At 48.5% G+C, this 24,380-nt stretch overlaps 1 protein-coding gene across 1 annotated transcript in view; it reads right to left on the bottom strand.

Moving 5' to 3' along the window:
• LOC114496469 (homeobox protein cut-like 1) overlaps positions 1–24,380 on the bottom strand; it is a 345,941-nt gene that overhangs the window by 248,278 nt on the left and 73,283 nt on the right. The window contains 1 exon segment of the mRNA XM_028511916.2: positions 19,015–19,125. Within this exon segment, the coding sequence (XP_028367717.1) occupies positions 19,015–19,125 (111 nt within the window).

The following is a 24,380-nucleotide window of genomic DNA, read 5'->3' as shown; positions in this document are numbered from 1 at the left end:
TTTCCTCCTGACTTTCAAATTTATAGCATGAAGATGAGGTGTGCAGAGCTGTGGACTGAGGAGAAAGCAAACCCTTCCCATGTATCCCGTGTGACTCTGTACAAGTCAGTGTCCCTCTCTGGGCCTTAGTTTTCTTCTGGATAATGTGACAGAATGGGCCACTGATTGCTAAGTCTGCCCGCCCCGCCCCAGCCATGATGGCACCTGTCTGACCCAGTGCACAGCATCATCACAGCATTCAATCGATGGACCAATCAACAACTCTCATCAGAACTAAGGAGGATCCGAGGCATAGCTCCTATCTCACAACCTGAGGAGAAAGCACATTCACAGAAGAGCTCAAGGACAGAGATATTAAATAACAACATAAGGAAATACTAGAAGGGCATCTGCAATTCAAAGAACAAAGGGACTGAGCCTCTGGTTCACGGTTCACTGTAGCCTAGTGCTGCCACTCAGAGTCACTAAGAGACTGCAACCTTCCATCTGGCCACACGTGTGCTCAGGGCAGGCATGCCTCCTGGCCTCACTGTGGTCTCCAGCGCTAGGATGGGGAGGACGGACATCTTCCTGAAGTGTATCTCTGGGTGAGCTTGTCCCCTAACCACTCTCAAATCCATTCTCTCTTTGGGACGCAGGACCAGAAATCAGTCAGCTTTACCAATGCTAAGCTAACCCTTCCTTCTTCAAGGAGGACCACTCAAGTTCAGAGGGAGGGCGAGTAGGCAACGCAAACAGGAGAAATGGGAGGCTTTACACACGTTGGTTCTTGGTAAAAATGGAAAGTGCACTTGCCCAGCCTCCCTGTTAGACCAATCGGGGTATCGGGTAGTGTGAGGCTTCAAAGTCCTGGGGGACTGACTGGGTGTTGGGGATCCCGGGATAAGTGCGGTCCAGCTGCTTTTACAAACCCCTCTCCACTGGGGCACATCTGCATTGAGGGGATTCTACTTGGCACTAAAAGGAAGGACCGACCGACACACACAACAGCACGGTGCATTTAGATGCACTGTGCCGAAGTTTTTCCTCTGCGCCAGACTCAAAAGCTTCAGGGTCCATTTATACGGCATTCTGGAAAATGCAAAAATGTGGGAACAGAAAACAGATCAGTGGACTGGGGTTGGGGGAAAGTCCCCCAGGGTGCGGAAAACCACCCTCTTAAACCTTGTCCTTCTGTGGCTACCATCCCGTCTCCTTCCTGTCCCAGCCGAGCAGTTTCAGAGTTCACGCCTGTGCTTCCCCAACTCCACCATCAGAGTGCCATGCCCGCACCCCCTGGAACTTGTTCTCATCTTTCGGTTTGTTGTGTCTCCTTCACTCGAATGTAAGCACGGAGAGGGCAGGAATTCTTGCTATTCCGTTCACTGCTGTGTCCTCGGGGACGAGAATAACGCCTTGCCCAGAGAAGGCGCACAACCAGTGTTCGCTGAATAACTGTGACATAACCAACACTTGCTTGTTCTCACCTAGTCCTCTCCAGCAGTGTCCGGCAGGCCCGGCTCCTCCTCTGCCCACCATGCCCCTGCTCCTCCACACCACAGTGTGTAGCTCCAACTGTGTGAGGTGTAAACCGGGCCGGGTCACCCCAAAGCCCTTGCCTTGTGAAAACTTGGCAGGGCCTTAGGCGGACCGAAGTCCAAGTTCCTTGGCCTTGCTGTTGACCTCTCCAGCAGTGGCCTGGGCTTCCCCACCAAAGCAGCCCTACCCCTACCCTGTGGACTCTTTCCTCTAGGTGAAACCCCTCCCTGGCTCCGGGCCAGACCAGGGCTCCTACATCTCCCCCAGAGCCTTTGAAAGGCTCCCCTTTGCACCAGGCAGCCACGGAGCACTGCTGTCTCCATATTGTCAATGACTGCTCTTTATCAAAACACTATTACCTTGCCAATCTCCTGCTGGGCCACGAGTACCTGAGGGGAGCTCTGGGTACCTGGCACCCCTCGGAGGGCGGAGGACCCAGACAACCGCAGGGCACAATCTGTGAAAAGCGCAGTGAGATGGGCCTCAGCCACTCATGCTTCTCCAGTCCAAACTGTCCCACAGCTGTCACTCACTAGGTGAACGATCCCCGCCTGCCCCCTGGCCCAGGGCGACGCTGTTTTCGCCTCTACTCCTAGAGGACACGGCAAACCCAACAGCACTTTGGCCAGAAGTGACTTGAAACAAACCCGAAAGTTTACTTTGGAAGGGAGTTAATAATGAAAGTTGGAAGACATCTTCGGGACGATAAACACCTCCTTCTTCCTTTCTTCCAGCTTCTGGCACAGCACCTTCCCCGAGTGGAAACGCTTTCTGGGACACAACCACAAGGCTCATGACTAAGGGGCCACCGACTCCAGGGAGGGTGGGGAGGGAGGAGAAAACTTCACAGAAAGCCATAAAATGTGGTTCTTGTCTTCTGAAGGCTGCGATACCACTTCTGTAATCTACTTCCATGGTTCTTGTAAGAGTCAGTAGAGGCTCTCTCTGGTCTGGGAGCTGAGTTTTTAAAAGTCAGACAGATTTCTAAACCATACCCCTCACCAGGAAGAGAGAGTAATACCCCCAAAGTTTCCAGAAATAAATGCAGAAATAGAAGAGGCACCTTTTGAACCCAACAGAAATTATTCTGTAACTGAAGAAGGCTGTCAGAGCAATACAACGGAATACACATCCCTGATAATGAAATGATATTATAATGCAAATAGGTACTTTAAAAATGTCAAATTAGCTGTTTTTAAAATAAATGAAAACAAAACAAAACATTTTTTAATCCCTAACTTAAATAGGAGCAAGTCAGATAGATTTTCAAACTTGTACAGCACTACTGGACTTGGAGATCGCAGTCTGAACATGCTGAATTCTGAATTTTTAAACATACCCGTATCCTTTGAACAATAACATGCATTCTGTTTCACAAAGAGACTGAGGAGGCTACAGACTTCCTGATAAATACATTAAAGCTCCCTAGGGGAGACAAAGTCCTCTTCTATTGGCTACAGTGACTTCAATGGGCGGAGACGCATGTTTTATATTGAACATTGTTACCAGCTGATGGGGCTGGAAGAAAGAGAAAGGAGGTGGGTTGATCAAATAAAGCAAACTTCTTCAGAAAACCATAAATGGCCCTTCCGGCTTTCTAACTACCATAAAAATCACTTAAAATTTTTACAACAGAAAACAGAAGTAACTTTTCTTTCATCATTTCAAAGCAGAGCTCTAAAAGTTTTCCTAAATTAGGGCTAGAAGACATGATGATTATTTTTAAATGCCTGGTTAAAAATTATAAAGTCTCAAAGGTAAGCCACAGACCCGCGGACTGTCCCTGAGTATTTCTATTTCCGTCCACGAACCACACCATGTCGTCGGGACAGGGACATATCTGTCTTCGCGTGTTAACTAAAACAGTCAACTGCATTTACAAAATCAAAAATTACTAAAAGAGAAATTTTTATTTTCTATGCAACATGAAAACTACTGAAAAATCGGAGAAATTACTATGATCTCATTATTAGAATAATTTTCTTCTGATTTTAATTTTGAAAAGGAAAACCCTAAAGTCTATTAGGGTTAAGAAATCCATGACAATGGATAATGTGGGAATATGGACTTAATATTGTTTGCTTAAGAAAAAGGTAAATAGCTAGCTCCAAATTCTATTTTAAAAATCCACTTCATTATTTTCTTAAAGGAAAATGTCCACTTAAATATAAATACTAACAAAGGCTCTGTATTTTTTAAAGATCCTCAGAACCTCTGGACTAATGCCTGCCAACTAAAACACCTACTATGAATTTAGTAATGGGTTATGCAAACATAAATTACAAGGCCAGACATTTTAAAAGGAAAAAAAGGTGATTTATTGATGTGCTGGAGACACGGCAGGATAGAAGCACTATTTCAATTTTCCACATATTCCTCAACACTGCAGATGTGCTAATGCAAAAAGAATTTTAAAATAAAAATCACTCTCAACTTTTCTGGTTCTAACATATCAGTTCATTCACTTAAGAAGTGTATCCATGGAACTCATTTCCCACCGTTATAATCAATAATAAATCAGTTAAAACATTTAATCTAGTTTCAAGTACAAATGGATCTGAAAGAAAAGAAATATAAATATTTCCCTTATCTTATAGTGGCAAAAAGCGTTGAACCGCAGGTTCCAGCCCCCACTTTGTTAACCCGGCCTGCGCCCATCGTGTTTTTCCTTGATTTCTTCGTCCCTGTTCACAGGCTGCTTTGTTTGGGGTGGGCAGGGCATCACCGTTGGAACCAGTATATTTTTCTTCACCGTGGCAAAGTCATCACTTAAATATATATGAAATACTTTTCATGGTTTGTTTATATATAAGCAAAATAAATAAAAACACCCTTGTCATCAACTTTTAACTAAAGGGAACAGAAGCTATCGCCCTTCTCTGAGTAGGTCATGGGAACTGCATTGGGCTGAAGAAAATCCCCGAACACACATCAACAGAAAAGGAATCTTTCTTTTTCTTCATTTTGCCGATGGTAAACAGCTTCACAAATGGTCGTTTTCAAAAGCACATGGCACTGCGTGGCTGAACAAGCCTATCTCAACAATGATGTTGCTTGAAAACACTCTTTAAGAAAGAACACACATTTTAAATGCAAAAGCACAAAAGAACACCGCTGCATTCTGACACTGTGCATTCCTCCCCAGAAGGCTAATTTGTGTACACACACACACACACACACACACACACGATATGGGTTCCTGGCACTTTGATTATGTGAACACACCTGACCCCAGGGAAATAGGCTGCGACCAGCCCCATATTTCAGACAAACCAAACAGCCAATAGACAGTAATGGCTTTAAGCTACTGATGACCTGGGCCAAAAATGAAGAACCACTTAATCTTCTGAAGGAAACTGTCAATGTTAGGAGGCCCACGGCCGACCTTTCCCCCTGATCTTAATCACAGCCACCTATGATAACAGAGGGGGGTTATTTCTGTGCCTGGCTCCAGACTACAATGATCAATCCTTCAGTGCTGACTATTTTGTGTCCACACAATGACCTAGAGTAAGCTCAGAGTGTGTGGTTTTCATGGATCCCTGGAGTCACACATGGAATGAAATTCATCCAAGAATAAGATCTAAAATAACTCCATCAAAACTCTAAACACTCTGTAAAGTCTCTCCACACTAACCTACAAATTCAATGAAATTCCAATAAAAACCCCAACAGATTTTTTAAAATGGAACCAAATGGTTCTAAAAGACATAAAAGAATAGTCTGGATAATTTTGAAGAGCAATGATAATGGGGGCTTTCCCTTACCAGAAATCAAGACTTAGTAGTGACATGGAAATAATTATGACAGTTATGTAACAACAGTCACCAGCATGGACAGGGTCTGTGCAGGAACAAACAGGCAGGCGATGGAGGCAGACCAGGAGCTGGGGGTGGGGAGGCAGGTGGTGGGGTGAAGAGGTGGGGGGATTGCTGGTAACCACCAGGGAAAGGTAGACTGGATGGCAATGGTTTGGGGACAAAAGGCTCTCAATGGACAAAGATAAATCAGATCCTCACCACCCACATGAAAGCATTAGGGGCCTAATGTAACAAGCAAAACCAAAAAACTACTGTAAGAAAACATGAGACTGTCTCTGTAATGTCAACATAGGGGCAATTTCTGAGATGAGATTAAATTTAAAACAAACTTTGTATCAAAAATGGAAAAAATTCACCTGCATTAAAATTAAAATCTTCCACGTGACAAGTGACACTGTAAACACAGTGAAAAGACAGGCCGTGACCTGGGAGGGGGAATCGGCAATGTACACCTGCAACGAAGGGTCTGGATTCAGAATATTAAAATTTCCTACAAGTTGGTAAGAAAACAGCAAAACAGCCTAGTAGTAAAATGGGCAAAGGATATGAGCAGTTCAGACACAAAAAAAGAAAACCACACTGGCCTGTCTTTGTACAAAAGGATGTTTGCCCACATTAGGAAGAGGAGAATACATGGAAACCTCCGAGCCCACTCCCCAGGACACATGATAATAAATGTCACAACCAAAAATCCACTTGCCATCTAACAGGGCAATGGATGCATCTTCTGCAGTTCACAACACAGAGGAACAGTGTGTCCCAGCTTCAATGAATAAACGAGGTGCATGCACACACTCAGCTGCATCACTAAAAGGTAACACTGGGTGAAGATGACAAGGTGTCAAGGATATGTCATGTACCTATTAAATATATATATATAAAGATATTTTACATATATCAAGATACATTTGCATAAAACTTTGCATAAATAATAAAATACATGTATATCTAAAACACTATTGTTTGTAAATGTGTAAGCATTGTTACAATTGCAAAAAGCACACAGAAATGAAACATCAGTTTTAGGATAGGGTTCACATCTGAGGAAGAAGTGGGGGCCAGGGAAGTGGGATTTTTCACTGTAACCTTTTCTTTTACTTCTATTTGAAAAAAGAGGCATCTGAAGCAAATGGGCAGAATGTCAACATCTATCTAGTCTTCTCGAAGGACACGGATACCTTTGTTTTGTTTTTGATACTTTTCAGCGTGCTAGCAACATTTCATACTATAAAAATCAACCCCGGCTGCAGAGCTTCATACACAAAAGCACTACTGCAGGTGAAGTCCCGCAGGAGGCCTGGAGCCTCCTCAGGGGAGGCAGAGGGGGCTGGACCTCCTGAGTCTTTCTGTCTGAGCCACCACTCCCTGGGACAAGAACAGGGTCTGCCTGACAAGTTGTTTTTAGGATGGAAAGGTATCAGACACCTTAAAAATGCAACGTTTAGTGCCCAGCAGGGAAGGCAGAGTGGGAAGCGTCAGGAGCTGAGGTCGCTCCAACCCCTGAGGCTGGAGACCCCAGGGGAAAGCTGTGTCCACTGTCCAATCTCAGGAGACTTGATCACAGATCTCTTTGCAGCTGGCCCTCTTTAAAGTGTCCCCAGTGTGGAGTCAGTAAATAAATGAATAAATATGGGGTGAAATTGGGGCCTCCACTGGCCTTCTGAACTAAAATGGCGACCTTCTGAATGGAAAGCAGGGACACACCAAGACTGGAGTCCTGCCGCTGGGGTGCTCAGTGGGTAAATTACCGCCCCCTTGAGAAGGAACCCAGACTGTTCTCTCCCCTGCATGCACTGGAAAGTCTGTCCACTGGGGAGACAGGGAGGGTGACCACATGTGGTTGACCCCTCTTGTGAGGCACAAGCGGGTTCTGCGCGCTGGACAACGGCCCCGGAACTCGGTCAGCACTCCCCGCAGAGCAGAGCTGCTGCAGCACAGACCTGCAGCTGGTCGGCCTGGTAAGAAACCTCCAGCCAGTGCCACTGGCCATCGGCTGTGACATCCTAGGGGACTTCCTCCTCCTCTCCGGCCTCAGTTTCCTTCCTTTAAAATAAAATAAGGTAAATACTGTATCTATTTCATAGGCATCCTGTGACCATTAAACCAGCCAACACATTTGAAGTGTGTAGAGCAATGCTTGGCACCCAGGAAGTGCTCAGTGAGTGTCACCTGCTGTCATTAGCTATGGCTGCGGTGTCCCTGAGCCCTCCACACAGAGCCACCCCAGTACATACTGCCTCACACAAGATGGGATCTCCATGGGCTGTCTGCTGCACACAGAATGGACTCTGAGCAGAACAACCCCAAGAGGTAAAGTAGGCGAGGCCCACTGGGAAGGGCAACACCTACATTTTGGGCCCAAGGGGAGGACAGACCCGAGCGAGCCTGAGGAGGGAGAGGGCCAAGCGCCAGGGCCCTGGGTTCCCGGCCCCCCAGCACAGTGTCACCACCTCCTTTCTCAAACCAAACACCAGCGGGACCCGGCTTGCTCAGAACTCACACCCAGTCAGCGGCAGGCCCAGGGGCCGAGTCCGTGTGACCTGAGTCCCAGTACAACGCTCCTTTAATTATGTCCACTACGCCAGGCGTCTACCTTCTTGTTAAAGTACTGGGCCACAGACAAAATTATTATACTTTGCATGGCAGGCACGTAATGCTCCTTGCAACCATACTTTTTATGAAACTCACATTTGCAAGTTGAAACCAAGAATCAACATATTAGTCAGTAATCAATGTTCAATGATTAACCCCACCCACAGGCTCCAGGCCAAAAGAGAGGGAAAAAAACCTAAGCCAACAAATCTCAGGATCAGTGGGACTTGTTATTCCATTGTCTCTTCCTTGACTAACATAATCTTCAAATTAAAGGGGAGATTTCCCTGTGCTTTGGCTTATAATAATTCCCACAAGTTAACCAGCATTCCCAAGCAAATGTCAGATTTTAGCTTAATTGTTCCTCCCTGGGTATACTCCCAACTAAATGTACCTCCCAACAACAAAAAAAATCCTTTAAATGAATATGTCACTTCAAAGTAATACTCAAAATCCTTGTTTTCAATCTAAAGAAGAGGAAACCACTTATAATTACATGAATAAAAACTGACTTCTGGAAGCTAAACAGAGATAGCTTGGTACTGTGGTTATGGCCTGGTTCTCGGGAGCCGTCTGCCTGGCAGGCGGATGGCTCGCGCTCTGTGATGTGACACTAACGACACCCACCTGCTCGGGCAGCTGCGAGGGACAGCGAGGCGTCTGGGGCACTTAGCATAATGCCTGGCTCTTAGTCAGTACTCAGTAAATATTAATACGTAACAGTTCACCATGATTTCAACCAGATTTTATGGCTTTCACGTTTAGCCATTATACCTTCCAAGGATATTTCTTGAGAAGAGGCGGCGGGCTCCTTTCTACACCCAAGTTGTTATTACATAGCATGGCTTTCTCCATTCATGACACGCGGCAGTTGAAGTTATTGACCAGAAAGTTAAGTTACTGGCCACTCACAAAGAACGGCTTCCACAGAGAGTCCAGCAGCAAATATTTCCACTCCACAAGCAGTACAGTTGAAGCAAAGGGAGAAAAATGGCTAGCCGGACACATGGAAGGGACACATTTTTATTTTACTGACTCTGTTCAGGTTTGCAGTAGAAACTAGTTCTATAATTTACAGACCTATTGGCCTACTCTATGCTTTAAGAGTGCTTTTTAGAATTTTAATATTCTTTCATAGCTTTAGAATCCATTCATGAACACAATTTCTCCACTCAAAAGACTAGATATTAATAACATACACAGAGTGTGCCATTTACTGAGCTTCTACTACTAGCCAGGGTTATGCTGGATATTCTACAACTCACAACGACACCAAAACAGTTGCTCCACTCCCATTCCCCGGATGGGAAAATGGGGGCTCAGAGAGATTACACAACTCGGCCTGGTCTCGACTGAACTTCCACACCATACCAATCTAGCGGTCTGTTCCTTCTGACAGTTATTAAACTCTCAGATACTTTGTCTGTTGTGCTTAAAATAGCCCTTTAAAAGCTGCTAGACACACGAAGGAAGCGGCACACGAGCTCAGGAAGGAAAGGGAACGCCAGCCCTGTCGACATCTCGGTGAGCTTGGACAGGCCGCCCTTCGGGGCGCGCAGGAAGAAGTGCGGCCTGGGCGTCCAGAGCCGCCGCGCTGCCCAAGGTCAGGGCTCCGTGCACAGCTCTGGTTCCTGCGTCACAGAACAAGAAACTGATACACTAACTCTTCATCGATTACCCAAGAAATCACTTTTCAATAAGGTCTCCCTCCAACCTGTGTTTCTTAATTAAACTTTCTAACATCCAAAATGAAACAGCATCCCCGGTCTTTGAAAGCAGAGGGACTGGACCTGGTGCCCGAAAGAAGGCGGGTGGTACAGGCAAACGAAGACAATCAGGCCTTTAGCAGAAAGACATGTCAGGGACCCCAGTGCTCAACAACCTGTTAAATTCATCAACAGGGCGGGATATGCAAGGGGACATTTCCCATTCTTTGACTCAAAAAACTTCCCCTGACTTCCGGAAGAACCTCCACCCATCCACACTCACTGCCATATTGTCTTGTTTTAGTTCTTATCACCACCTGAAATTATCTATGTGTCTTTTGTTTACTTAGTCACTGCCTGCCTGCCCCTCTATGAGAACTGGAACCTTCTCTCTCAGAGTCTGTGGTATCTTAGCACCTCAAACTGCCCCTAGTCCCTCCCTGAGATGGGTGCAGAACTACCTGTAGAAGAAAGGGAGGGGAAAAAACCACAGGAAGAAAAGTGTTCATTGAGTAGCTACTGCATGCTCTGTGCATATGAATTCATTTCCGGGACATTTATTACTGGTTCTGCTTATTTACATATACAGGGTGCTACTCTCAGACTGCTCAGTGACCTCCTCGCTCAAGGTCACTCTGCCTGAACATCCATGTCACCACTTACTAGCTATCAATTCCACTCCCAGCCTGGGGCTGGACATTTACCTCCCAGAAATCTCATCCATTCCTCACCAGAATCCCTTGAAGGAGGCAGAGTACAGTTTTGCTGGTAATGGAACTGAGGTTAAGTTTCTGTCCCAAAGCTACTGAGCCATGGGCCAGGACTTGGCTTAATCTGCCCAAGCCTGAGCGAATTCCTCTGCTCCACAGGCCTCTGGGTTTCCCCCAAAGCGCGCCGCAGTGTCCCTCTGGAACGTGGAGGGAGAATGTGGCCACCGGCCACCCACTGACTTGGGCTTGATTTAGGTTTGAGTTACATTCATTACTCTATCACACGCCAGGCAGGTTCTCTCCTAGGAACCCAATAGAAACAAGAAAGTAACCTATTGGGTTGATAAGTTGTCTTCAAGAGTTTAATTGGTAACAGTTAAAAAGTTCACTTTTAATTTTTAAACGTTTTCTAGTTAAAGTCTTATTATAACTTAACGGTGGGTAATTCTAGAATGATTAACATCCAAGTTGATTATCTGGGCTTTATAATTTTGCCAAATACTGGAGTAGCCTTTCTAACACTAAGCTGTTACTGCCAAAATGAAAATTCACACGATACCTTTCGGTGGGGATTTTCTTCGGAGCCTAGAGAACGACAGGATGAAAACCTGGGCAGCGCTTTCCCACACCCTGAGGAGAGAGGCACTGGTGCGCCCGTCACCAGTTACAAACTCCAGGACATTTCCACCCCCAGAAGAAACCCTGAAAGCACTGGTAGCCACTCCTTGTTTCTCACCCTAGCCCCTGGCAACCACTGGTCCACTTTCTGTCTCTACGGATTCTAGACATTGCATATCACATGGTCTTTTTGTGTCTGGCTTCTTGCACTTGGCATAATGTTTTCCAAGTTCATCCGTGTTGTACCATGTGTCAGGGCTTCACTCCTTTTCATAGCTGAACAATATTCCAGTTGGGCTGCTGCTACTTTTTGGTTATTCTGAATAACGCTGCCATGAACACCTGTCCACAAGTCTCTGTGTGGCTGTGGCTTCGGTCCTTCTGGATATGTACCTAGGAGTGGACGTGCTAGTTCATAGGGTAACTCCATGTTTAACTTTTTGAAGAACTGCCAAAAGAAGGCATTTCTTGAATTTTTTTTTCATTTAATTTTGTACAAAAAAATAAAACTTATATGCCAAATAAAGTTTTATTTATTATCTGCCTGTTTTTTTAAAGGAGTTTATTTATTTATTTTTAGAGAGAGAAGGGAGGGAGAAAGGGGGAGAGAAACATCAATGAGTGGTTGCCTCTTGCATGCCCCCAACTGGGAACCTGGCCCACAACACAGGCATGGGCCCTGACTGGGAATCGAACTGGTGACCTTTCGCTCTGCCGGATGACACTCAGCCAACTGAGCTATGCCGGTGAGGGCTATTATCTGCCTATTTGAGAAACAAATCTTACAGAGTGATATAACTTACATTTTAGAAGATTCTGTTTTGTAAAGGAAAGACCCCTAAATCCACACTGTAGATACGATAGGACCTTCTATACTACAGGCATCATAAAGTGTCCACAGTATTCACAGTTGGTGGCCGAGTGAAAACACAGTGGAGGCACAGCTGCACTGCCCGGCAGGCCCTCACCCTTCGCAAGGGGGAGAAGGCCCTTGTACCAGAGCTGTCAATGTGCCTCAGATCTGGCTGAGGTGCCAGCTGAGGCTAGATTCCTGGACCTCCAACATGAGCAATTGGTTGGATGACAGGGGATACCCATATTCCTAGCTAGGGTCCAGCTGCATCCCCAGTCTTCTAAGCTTGCAGCCCTCCCTCCCACCACTGCCCTCCCTAAAAGGCCCGCGTCCCTAGGGGCATGTCTGCTCTGCTCTCCTCTTTAAAAGTCGCAGTTTTTCAAGTCAGTCCTGTGGGTTTCAACTAACTCACTCGAGTGTCCAATGAGATATAAGAAACATTATGCTGGTGTTTTGAGTCTTTTGTGTACATCAATTTTAGATTCTTATGAGAACAGAAGCAAAAACAAAAGCCGTGTGGTGACCTGGAGAGCCATACAGGCTTCCACAGTCTGTCAATCTGTTTAAAGCAGGGGAAGGGCTGAGAGTTCAGTTACTACTGATCACACACGTGTCCAGTCACAGTGAAAACGTGTGAGCGCTGCCTCAGAGTTCAGAAAGCACAGCGAGGACGTGGGCTCCTTGAACCCTCACTCCAGTTCCACTATGCAGCTGGAACGACTGTCCTCACCTCAGCTGCCTGGCTGACCTGGAGAACCAGCAGGGTCTTGCAACGTGAAGGTGCCCTCCAGGCTTCTCACCAGGCCCCAGCCATGCTGTCTCAAGGCAGCCTGTGTAGGACGTGTCCATTTGAATTGCGACTTTATTTTTAAGTGACTCTCTTTTTCCAGGCTGAGTCACTCCCTACAGTGTCTATATAAAGGCTGGAGAGGCAATGACTAAATGCATTTGGGCCTGGGCCACAACTATATATTACTCCCCCCACCCTCCCCCAGCCTGCTGACTCCTTTTCTCACAGGGAGAGAAAAAGAGTCAAAACTTTGTGGCATCCTCCCAGCGTTTTGTCCTCTTCACATTAGTAAAAGGGGAGCAGGTGGCTTACGTGTGAAGGAGACAGTGTGGGCACGTGATTTCATCTTTCTCAGAAACGGTCCACCACGGTCTGTACAGAGGTGACCGTGGCCTTCCCGAGGAGGACGCCCGCACCCCCGCCCACCTGTCGGAGTCTGAAGGAATCTACGCATCAGGCCCATTCCAATGACGGCACGAGATTTCATCCCAAGTCATACCTCCAGGCGACTCCTGATTTTTTACAACAGTTTCCCAAGAACGTAAAACTCAGAAAAACACTCTAGCCTGAGACAGAAAGGGCGAATTAAGATTCTGGCACTCAGGAAATGAACGCCAAGGAACAGGCAGTTATGTCAGCAGTAATGAGAACACTCCCTGTCAGAGTCAGGCATGCCGATCCAGGGGGCGGGCTGTGAGGGTGCGGCTGGCGTCAGGCCCAGGGCCACCTGCCCTGGCGGGAACAGTGAGGGAGGAAGGGGTGGTCAGTCCCGGTGCTGACCCCGAGGAGCCACGCCCCAGATGGTCAGGGTTGGGGCTGAGCCCTGCTGATAATGGCAGCATGGAAAGAAGCCACCTGCACTCGGGCAGGACAGATGCAGAAAACACAAACCCGGGATGTGAGCATGGTAGACTAGGTGTCATGAGGGTTAGCACTCCAGAGCAAGATGTGTTTAGGCAAAAATACATCAGGGGGAAAAATGACCAATGAGAGCTCCGGAACTGCAGCTCAGTTTTAAATCTCATGGAAGAGCTGTGGTCCCCTCTACAGGAACATAAATGAACCTTGTAAAGTCAGAGGGAGAGGTGCCTAAGACACATTCTGGGGAAGGAGTCGGACACAGTGACAAGACAAAAACGAACCCGGAGGGTGGTTTTACTACAAAAATCACTGTGTCTCGGGTTTGTGGTTCTCCTCCTCTCATCTCCCCCCATAAAGGGTGGTTCTGCCCTTACCAGGGGAAAAAATATTGTAACAAAACAAAAAATATCAACATCCCTGTGCTCTTTCTGGAAGCAAGTCCAGCACTGAAGACTTTTCTTCTGATAGTCGAGCATCTCATTCAAAGAGCACAGGCTGGCGTGTGGGAACGCTCCCCTGCCGACATCCTGTGACTCCACCTCAGGGCCCGCGCTGCACTGAGCCCCATCGGCGTTCACTCCCGCCTCTGGGCTGGCTGGGGAGGCAGCGTGGTCTGAGACTCGAGAGCATCGACTCTGCACCCAGACTGCCTGGAATCCAGTCTCAGCCTGGCTGAGCAGTAGCTGTGAGAACCATGAGTCAAACTTTGGTCTGAGGAGCAAACATAAAAATGAACCAAATGAAAGAGCAAGTAGAAAGCAATTCCTAGGCAGAACCACGAGCCCTAGTGCTGACTAGTGCTGTCCCTTTCATGGCCCTGATAGGAAATAACTCAGTTTCCAGAAGTGAGGAGTTGGCCCAGTTCCCTGGGGGTTTCTAGGCCATGGCACCTGCTTACTTCCATGTCCCCACTGATCCAGTCTGCCGTCAGCTTTATCAATACAGATGTCATCGGTACAGATGCCATTTGGGGTATCAAAGGTAATCCTGGCCTGCCTGTGCCTCAGATCTCTGATCAAAGCAACAGAAGAGCAGAAGGCAAGGGCTTTTGCCTACAAGGTACAGAGTTCTACCACCGCCAGGCCTCTCTCGAGAAAGCTACTGCCTCCCCCTCCCCTGCACACACTGCCACCTGCCTGGCCTTGCCTTTTACCAGCCTCGGGCAGAAGAAAAACGTCATCAATGCAGAGGTGCCTGTGCCTGCTGCCAGCCTGCCTGTGGGACCCTCATCACAACGTGGGTGGCCCAGTTCCTCCACCTCAGTGCCCAGACTGCAGGTGGGAGCACGGTGGCCTCTGCCCAGAGGTAAGGGCGTTGGCACTGATCTCTCACGCGGCCCTGCCCCACCTTTCATCCCTCCCATCCGAGCACAACTAAGAAGAGGGAGAAGGAGGAGACACATAGGATGCTCCCAGAATGGCATGCCACAACTGCCAATATGTTCCCCAGAGCTGTCCTCTAAGCCAGGGGTCCACATGCGTCTCAGAGTCCAAGAGGAACCACACGCAAATATGTGTGTTTTTCAGGGGAGTGAGTCCTTAACACTCACCAATATTTCAGAGGTTGAGAACCAAGGCCTAAAAGCAGCCCTGTGTGCCTAGAGTAAGAGTTCCTGAGGTGCATGTGGCTTGGAACCTCATGCCAAGGATGTACAAGTGTTTCTGGGGGCGGGGGGGGAGTCTGCATTCAGGAGATTCCAGTTATAGCATCCTGGCTCTTGACACGCTGTGACAGAACGTTCCACTTCCGTGGTATGAAGACGAGAAACTTTGTAAGAACAGGGACAGGACTCTACCCCCAGGGCCAAACCGTCTGACGCACGGAAGGTGTTCAAAGGTGTCTGTAAAATGACAGACTGTTATCACGAGGCAACTTTTGGAACACTTTGGTTGAAACTACCTGTATTTGTTGCTTTTTAAAAAAAAGTTCCCTGAACTAGCTTTGTGGAGCAGAAAACTACATCTCATGTGTTCCACAGTAAACATTTTAAGTTAGTACTAGTGACAAACGCAGGCTGGATTCACATTTTTACAGATGATGAAGCTGAGACTTTGGGAGGCTGAGCAATCGGCCCCATGGCAACAGCTGTGCGGTTTCTGCAGGTACGTCACCTGCAGACATAACATGGAAATCGACACAACGTAGAAATACCCCCACAGTTTTTTACATTCAAATGTCAATTATTAATTCAAAAGTAAATGAAGGATTAGTCACAAAATTAAAATGAAAAAAAAAAAAGTTTTTCTTTGAAAGGAACTTACTAGTTTGAATCAAAGAAATGCATAAAACTTCATGAGTATTTGCAAAGTCATTACAATCTCCTTCAAACTAACTACAATTTTGAGGTTAAAAGACATAAGCAATAATATCAACTGACTATGTATGTAATAATCTAATGACATAAAACTGAAATTAAAACAATTATTCTAAGCAAAAGATATTCAAGGCTCTGGTCACCCCAGTGCCAGCCTCTCTGTGTTCCTGGGGCTGGTCCCAGGGAATGGCCATCCCGGAGGCCGCCCTTCGTCACAGCCCACCAGTCCATCTGGGCTGGAGGTTTCCCAGATGCCCTTGGGCAGGATGAGCCCAGGAAAACACAAATTCTCTGCCAAGAGAAAACCTCACTTACCTCGGCCTTCGCCCCACTGACCAATCCTGCCTATTAGACTTACTAGATATTCAACAGACACTGGGAGGACATTTTCTTCTTTCCCAGAACAAAGGAATGCCAACTTTTTCGCTGAGAATCAACACACCTGATGCAACACGAGCAAGAGCACCCCTGGCCCTGGCCTGCCTCAGTTGCTCCCCTGGCGCAAGGCAGTCCTCACTGGGCCTGCCTCCTAGTCTGGGTCCACGTGAAAAGACGCCTTTCTGTCAGCAAGCCAGTTTCTTTTTTACTCCTGAGAACAAAGTTCTAAGCAAACTTCATTTTCACAGGTCCATTTTTCTAGAATTTCCCTCTCCAGTATGTGGTAATTTGTTTCTTCCCTTTTTTAATAATCTGTCTGGCAGTAGAGTCAGGGAAGTGGCTGCTGTCGAAGAGAAGTCGGGCCCCTCTGAACTGAAACCCCAACACAGTGAGAATCCAGCATCCTCTCCAGACCCCAGGCCCCATATTCACCAGAGCACCCACGTTTACCGCCAGGCCAGTCCCCACACACTCCCCTTCCCCTCTGGGGGGCCCAGAGGACCCCGGCTGCTGCAGCTACCTCTCCCCCACCTCCACTATGGCTTTAGGTGGCTTCAAAATTTCAAAAAGAAGGTTGTGATTGGTGGCATAAATGAACCTGTCTCCTCCACCGGGTCTCACCTCGGGGTTCCAGCAGGGTCCCACACAGATTTCTGGGATGGACCTGGGATAGGAAAATGCAAAGGAAGAGTGGGGGGAGCCTGCCAGCATCGTCACCCTACCACACTTGCTGGAGATTTGAGCAAGACCCACTGCAGTAGACGCAGCCCAAGTGGGTACGTCCTTGAACAACTGGCAGAGGCCAGAAACAAGCAGGATGACAACTTCCATCCCCTTCCAGGAGGGTTTCTGGGTACCTTTGTCTGCAGAAGACAATGTCTGAAAATGTGCCCTGAGAAGCAGTGCCCCAAATGGCATTTACCAACCAGGCTGTTCCTTCCCAAGCTTCTTCTATTTATTGGGATTAGAAGACTAATTACAGTTTAAGGCTGGGTCTCTTCAAGTAACTGGCATGGGATTCAACACAAGCCATGAGAGCTGGTCCCCAGTTCCTGCAAAACGAGGCCTGTTTAGACGTCAGTGGAGAGACTGGGCCCAGTTCGGCCCAATCAGTTTACCAGCCCAGGCAGATCTCGGCGGCCTGGGGGGAACACGCCCCTAGCAGCTAACCGGAGTCTTCAACTCTAGAGGAATACCCGAGAATCCGGTTCTCTGCTCCGTCCTCTCCACAGGGCTTGTCGTATGACTGATTAGATTGACTTATTACTGTCTGGCCCATCAGAAGGATGACCTTAACTTTCTTTCTCAGATTTTCTATGAACACTCCTGCACATACAGTCACCAAAGGAGGGGCAGTCAGAATACAGGAGAGTAGGTGACAGCTGCTTACTGCAACAGTGCTGAGAGTGGCTCAAGAGATAAACATGATGGGTGGGCCAAGGGGAGCAAAGTAAGGGAGGAAAGCTCGGGAAGGCCTCCTCCAGCGCAGCCAGAGATGCAGCTTGTGTCCTCCTCTCCTCCCTGAGAGGAGGACAGCAACAGAAGGAAGTCCCGCCCTTGGTTCCTTTCTTCACTCCTATCTTTCCTCAGGACAAGGTGGAACATGGAGGACACAAGCTCCCCCCAAAACTGCACAAAGGGTGCAACCCCCAGGCACAAATTACTCTGATCTGCATTTTTGGTTGGATAAAATACGGGAGATCCATGCTTAAGGTCAGGGTGGGGTGAAGAGGGTAAGTGGTAGGTCTCAAATTTAAAACCTTTAGGTAGGTCTGACCCTAAAGTCCTCTTTCTTTCCCCTGAAATATCATGTTCTCTCCCAACATATTTATTCTGAAAATGAGGGTTAGCTAGTTCCCCCAAATGATTCACAGTAGCTCTTCCCTAAATAGCAAGCTCCTCTGGAACACTTTAAAATGGGTCCACTTTTAAAAATTCAATGCACACATCATTTCTCAGGATTTCTGTACATTGTAAATGAGGTATATTATAAAAGCTGGAGGCATCACTCCCAGAAAAGCAGCTTTTCTTCCAGGCCTGTTCCTTTGTCCTGTGTGGAAGAACCCAGAGGCCTGGGAGCCGGGGCCAAAGCCGTGAGCAGCTACAGCTCACTCGCCCCTGAGTGGGGGTGCAGGAGGCTGGAAAAGCCCACAGCACAAGAACCATCGTGGGCCAAACTGGCAGAAGCTCCCTGAAAAGCAATTCCCACATCTGTGCAACTGTTTGTAAAACTCTTTTTATTTCTTACTTAGCCTCTGGTAGGGACTGAGGGTAAAATGGACCTAGAAAGCAGGCCAGGAAAATGCTGCCCCAAACTACTCCAAACACTGTTCTCCGCAACACAAACTTACAAAAAATAAAAATAGGAGCGCATGAAAAGCACATTTCCAGTGCCCTTTAAAGCATATTGCAGGAATCACAGGCATTTTAAAGGCCTTACCAGATTAAATGTCTAATTTACAAGAAGGTTTGGCACACTGCATTCTGGGACAGCCCACCTCCCCCTCCGCCCCTATGTCCTCATACTCAGTGATCCTCCATGGCCTCAGGGTGGCATGGGCGGGAGCACAGGGGCCAGAGGCCAAGACGGCCCGAGGAGCTGACCTGGCCACACACCTGTATGTGCATCTGGAATTAGCTCATACTTTAATTTGCTCAGACAACCTATCAGCGCCCACATCCCCCAGCCCGCATGGAAGCATGCAGGCAGTCTGCTGGTATGGGGCTGAGGGCGACTAAAAGCAAGAGGCAGATATCTGTCTGACAGAGATGAAGTGCTTATAACACGTCTTCTGAATATGTACCAGGATACTGAGACCCCTTCAAGGAGACCTGGACGAAACACTGCCTCACCTCTGGAGTGTTCTTCTTGAACTCTCGGCTCTGCTCGATGAGCCGCTTTCTGGACTGCTCGCTTTCATCTTGCCGGTTCGCCAATACTGTTGCGGTGGCATCGAGTTCCCTCTGTTGAGAGAAACAAAAAAAAAGGGAAGATAAGATTGTAGTTGCACTTTGTACCAGGGGAAATCACATTTGCATTTCACCAGATCACTGGGGAGAGCCCCTGCACCCTGGGGACTGTCACTCCTCGGCAGAGGAGGCGCTGGGGCGGCGGGCAGGGAAAGGGACTCAGTCATGGGGTTCCCATCCCGCCCTACCCGCTGGTTTGAGAGCACCGCACTTGCTCAGCTCAGATGCGTGTACGAACGCTCCCTCACAAATGACTGTTTCTATAACAGTACACGCAGACACATTTTTCTTTGCTGAGGCCAGAGCCAGGCCAGTGCCTAAACGCCATGCCTCCCTGGAGTCACTCGCTTCTGTTCTTAACAAGTGTCTCTTCTTGTGACATCCCTGTGCTGGGTCCTCCCGACTAGCCCTGCACTCTCCTCATCGGGGCATTCTGTGTGGCTGTCCTTCAACAGTGTGGGCCCAGGGTCTTCTGTAATGACACTTCATTTGCTTTCATGCAAGAAATAAATATTTATTGTGGGGCTAGACATTGTCCCCGAGACCATTAAAGTTAACCTGACATTTGTTTCCCAGAGGAACCTTCATAAGGCAAATTCCAAGAATAATGATTTCCCATATCTGGTTAACTTTCAGAAATGCAGCGCCTAGAAACAGTGGGCGTTCTTGAACTCTTCCATTTGCACTGGAACTCTGAGAGACTCCGAGAGTGGCTTCCCTGTGAGAGGACCGGTCGGGGACTAAGAGTTCCAGGCTCTGCTACACACGACAAACTGACACTCAGAGCATCAGAGAGCTTGCTCCCTGACCTCAGACCCACAATTCTGGGAGGAGCCACCAAAAGGATCTGTCTCACAAAAGCCCGAAGCAGAGGGGCCCAGAAACGTGTTCCAGGCTGACAGCAGGGGCTCAAGGGCACCTTCCCACAGCCACCGAGAGGCCCATTTTAAAGAGACAGACTAGCACATTCTGCTTAGGATTAAAGTAGCTGCCCCAAGTGTCTTCTCAATGGTCTGGACTGTCTCTCCCCCGGGCCGCAGGCACAGCAGAGTAAAAAGCCCCTCAAAGGCTGAAAGGCAAGGAAAATCAAAGTGAAAACCCATCCAGAGTCGTCTGGGAAGCAGGTGAGAGCTTCTCCACCCACCCTCCATCCACTGCATGAAGTTCCACCTGCTGTCCTTTTTGGTGGAAATACTGAGGTAGTCTGTAAGCCCACTGGTGAACACTTCATTCATGGGGTGCGCCAATGCCAGACGGGATGGCAGAGCGCTGGAACCAACATCCAGTGTGCTGTCGACTCGGAAACTGCAGACAGTTCTAATGGTGGGGCCCGGCGGGGGGGGGGGGGGGGGGGGGGGGGGGGGGGGGACTATGGGGTGAGGGGAGAACACCACACCATACTTTCCCCTTTAGTGTTTCTGGCATTACAGCAAATCTTGAGCAAACAAGTCCAAAAGAATAACGTGGGCTAGAATTCAAGAACAGATGTCAAAGCTACTGCAGAAAAGAGGGAAACACTGCACATTTTGATAGACCACATTTGAAACACAACCCAGTCGAGTGAAGGCAGGAAAAAAAGAGCAACCGAAACCAATGCGGTAACACGGGGATGGAGAGAGAGGAGAGAGAGCAGTCACAGATAAGCAGAAGGCTTTTCAAAAATATAAACAATCTGGTAGGAGGAGGACTTAGACATCTATATTTAAGCAGCAGCAGCAGAAGTTATAAAGGGAGACTTCAAGAAGAGGGGAAAAAAGCCAATACTGAAATATGACAAAAAATGTAAAGTTGACAACTCGTTCCAATCACACATGGATGCAGGAACTCGGAGAAAAACAAAGACCCCCGACTGCTTTCAGTGGGGGCCCTGCTTCCAGACCAGACGGGAGGGGCGGGGGAGGGGCACAGAGTCAGCATTGCCGGGGGCTGGGGGCTCACCGGCGGGAAGAGCTCAGAGACAGCGGCGGTGGGGAGCTGCTTTGAAGACGCTGGAGAGCAGGACGTCTGGTGTGTGAGACCCTCTGACCCCCGAGGCTCCCCACGAGCCCTCACCTGACTGAGCCTGGGACAGGTCGCTTGCTGGAAGGAAAGCCTGCCGTTATCACAGGGCTGCCGGGCCAGCGAGCCCGAGGAGACCTGCTGCTGGCAGTCGGGGGCCCTCCGGGGGCCTGCCCCACTCCCTCCCCCACCCGTGCAGACACCAACGGGGGTCTCCAAATTTAATACCTCGCTGCCACCTGCCACCAGGAAAACAGACTGGCACCGTGAGGAGGAGAGGCTGAGCGTCTGCATCTCTGGGGGGGGGGGGGGCAGGAGGAGCTGTCACCTCCCCAGGTTTGGTTGGTCAGATGTAAGCCTCAGAATCTCTGACCTAGTCCCTTGAGAAAACATCACTGTATCCTGAAGGACACCAAGGCTTTCTCAGGCTGTGGGGGCAGCACAAAGGGAGAAGACAGCTATTAAACATAAGCCAAAGACTGTTTTATTACCTACCTAGCTGGCCTATACTCCAAGTGTCAAATATAACGACACATTAACAAGGGAATTTAATGTGTTTGGGGGGGTCGCAGTGGGGTCTAAAATACAGAACCCTCAGCCCCTGAGTCACTGGTCACATGTGAAAAAGGAACACGGCGAGTCCCCATATCTAAAAGGCATTAAATACTTGCAAAGAGTGAAAAGGAAAACAAAACCCTAAATACCCAGCAGTGCCATACTAGCATGTCCACCCGAGGATTATTCTCCAATGGTTAAAAACAAATACAGCCCTGCATGCACGACATGAGGTCTTCAAGACACGCTGAAGCGAGGAAAGCGAAGTGCAGAACAGTGCCGACACCGAGGAGCACAGCCTCTATACACTCGCCCGCACGAGCTTCCACCGACGATCGCTGGCAAGTCACAGAAAGCACCTGTAGCTGTTCTTGGCTCTAAGGGGGCACCGGGGGAAAGAGGGAAGGGACTTGCTCTTCTGTGTGCGTGTGTGTATCTTCTGGTCATTTTGCCATGTGCTCTGATTACGTAACTGGAAAATCTACAATATACATTAATTTAAAAAACCCTGCTAATGTGATAAAACACACAACATATAATTATAGAAATGTATTTTACACAGCGCCCCACACAGAAGAGTGTTCACGGTCTGCATGTCCACCTGCCCGGGGTTGGCGATGACCTCCTCACTCGCTCTGCTGATGGGAAAAGTGAGGCAAGCACATCCTTTGTCAAAACAACAGCTGTTTCTTGCCCAGTGCACTGCGTGCTGGCCAGGCACAGAAAACGCCACTCGGCCAAGCCAGGCTTTCCCAAGGAAGGGCAGAGGAGGGTGTCCCCTCAGAACTGCCGGGAACTCTTCTGCTGCTGGAAGCACCTGACGGCCCCGGATCTGAAGTGACGGGAAGCTGGCAGGGCTGGCAGCAAACCCACAGGCCCTGCACACAGAGGCACTTCCAAGTGGGCCGGGAGAGCTGGAGAAAATACTGGAAAGCGTCTTGCCAGGATGGCACTTGGAGAAACTGCGGGGTTTTCTTTCTAAGTGACTAGGGGACACCTGACGTCAGGAAGCGGCAAGGTCCACGGAAAGACCCCTGGCTGTGGGACCACGGGCTCAGCCGCACAGGGACACCTCTCCCTGTAAAGCGGGGACTGCCGAAGAGCTGTGGTGGCTGCAGTCCTGTTTTCCTCGTGGACGGTAACTTCTGGCATGCTTTTTCTCCACTGCTGACAGATCCTAAAAGGATCTCTCTGCCTGAACCTCAGTCTCTTAGACAAGTATTAAAGATTTATTAAACACAAAAAAATAAACAGCAACCACAAAACAGCCTATTTAAAAGAAACTGTGGGGAAAATCTTTCCCAAATAAAACAAGTCTTTCAATAATGTCAATGATCAGTTTGGAATTGCTTGCCTTTACAGTGTGTGTGTCAGCTGCCTGTTTTAAACTGGGAGCTATCTGCAGTGCCACTTTTGTGAGACTCTCTTCCCAGGCCAGGCCCGCAGAGAGGCCCCGCCCCCCCAGCACCCTGGGCCCACAGAGAAATCACCAGCCAACTGCACCAGCAATGCCAGCACTGCCTTTTTATTGTTGATAACTTCAGACCAAAGGGTTCATTCATCTGATGTTTCCTTAGGGACTGGTAAACTAATCAAACAGCAAATCCTATATAAGAATTTAAAAGATTTATTAGTGAAAACAAAGAATACTTGTGCAAAAAGAGAAAAGCCAGCCACAGTTCTGCACCAGGTAGTCCACGTGACATTTCTTATTTTTTTTCCAGCAACATAATCATTTGGACAAATATCAGCTCCTCTGGCTAGAAAGAGCTGAAGGGCCCAAGCCCACCTACCAGCCTACCCTCTCCCTGGCCCCCTACACAGAACATTGCCAGCCCTCAGACAGCAGCCTCAGAGAATCCTGGCTTGGGATCGAGGCTCCGCCTCTGCTGCAACCTGTGTAGTTTTGCTCAAATAACATTCTCTAGGATAATGCATGTTAAGTGCTCCATCAAGGTAAAGTTTTCTGTACTATCAGAGCCATGCACCTGACCTCAGGCCTCAATTCTTTCTGCCACCAGTTCCCCAACTAGGCTGGGGGCACCAGGGATGAACAGATGGATTGAGAGCTGACCTCAAACCCAGGTGCCCACGGTCCAGCCGAAGAAACTAGGCAGGTATGGAAGAGTGACTAGACAAAAGGGACCAGGCCGGTGGAACAAAAACAGAAGCAGAAGGTAGAAGAGGGTGAACACACTGTCAGCAAGAAAGCTCTTCGAGTTTTTGTGAAAGATGCCCACCTTGGCTTCGGCCTGTGGGCGAGACTGGCTCAGTCCCCATCACCCTCCTCCTCAACTGGGCTCACGGGGGGTAGGTGCTGTCAGAGACCCAGAAGGAGGGCTCAGAGGAGCCAGGAGCCTGGTCAGGGCTCCCCAGGGTGAGGGTGGGGATGGGGTGGGGGCACATGAAAGGGAAGTGCCATCAGTGAGCAGAGGCCAGAACGGCTTGGGCATGCTGAGAGGCAGGCTGCTTGGTAGCAACGTGAAAACAACTGTGTTCAATTAGAAATGTAAAAGCCACTCCCAGACATGTCTCCAAACAGTGACCCAGACGTCCACCGTGAGTGCACAGATCTACACGCACACGTACTGTGCTCACACACAAGATCTCCCAGAGGGACCCGCAGGTGACAGAGGCGGCTGCCATTCCGTATGCTGCGGGGGAGAACAAACAGGAGGGGCACTGGGGGCGGGAAG

Source organism: Phyllostomus discolor, chromosome 3 (genome assembly GCF_004126475.2).
Source record: "Phyllostomus discolor isolate MPI-MPIP mPhyDis1 chromosome 3, mPhyDis1.pri.v3, whole genome shotgun sequence".
Taxonomy (NCBI): domain Eukaryota; kingdom Metazoa; phylum Chordata; class Mammalia; order Chiroptera; family Phyllostomidae; genus Phyllostomus; species Phyllostomus discolor.
This window is presented reverse-complemented; position numbering and strand designations above follow the sequence as displayed.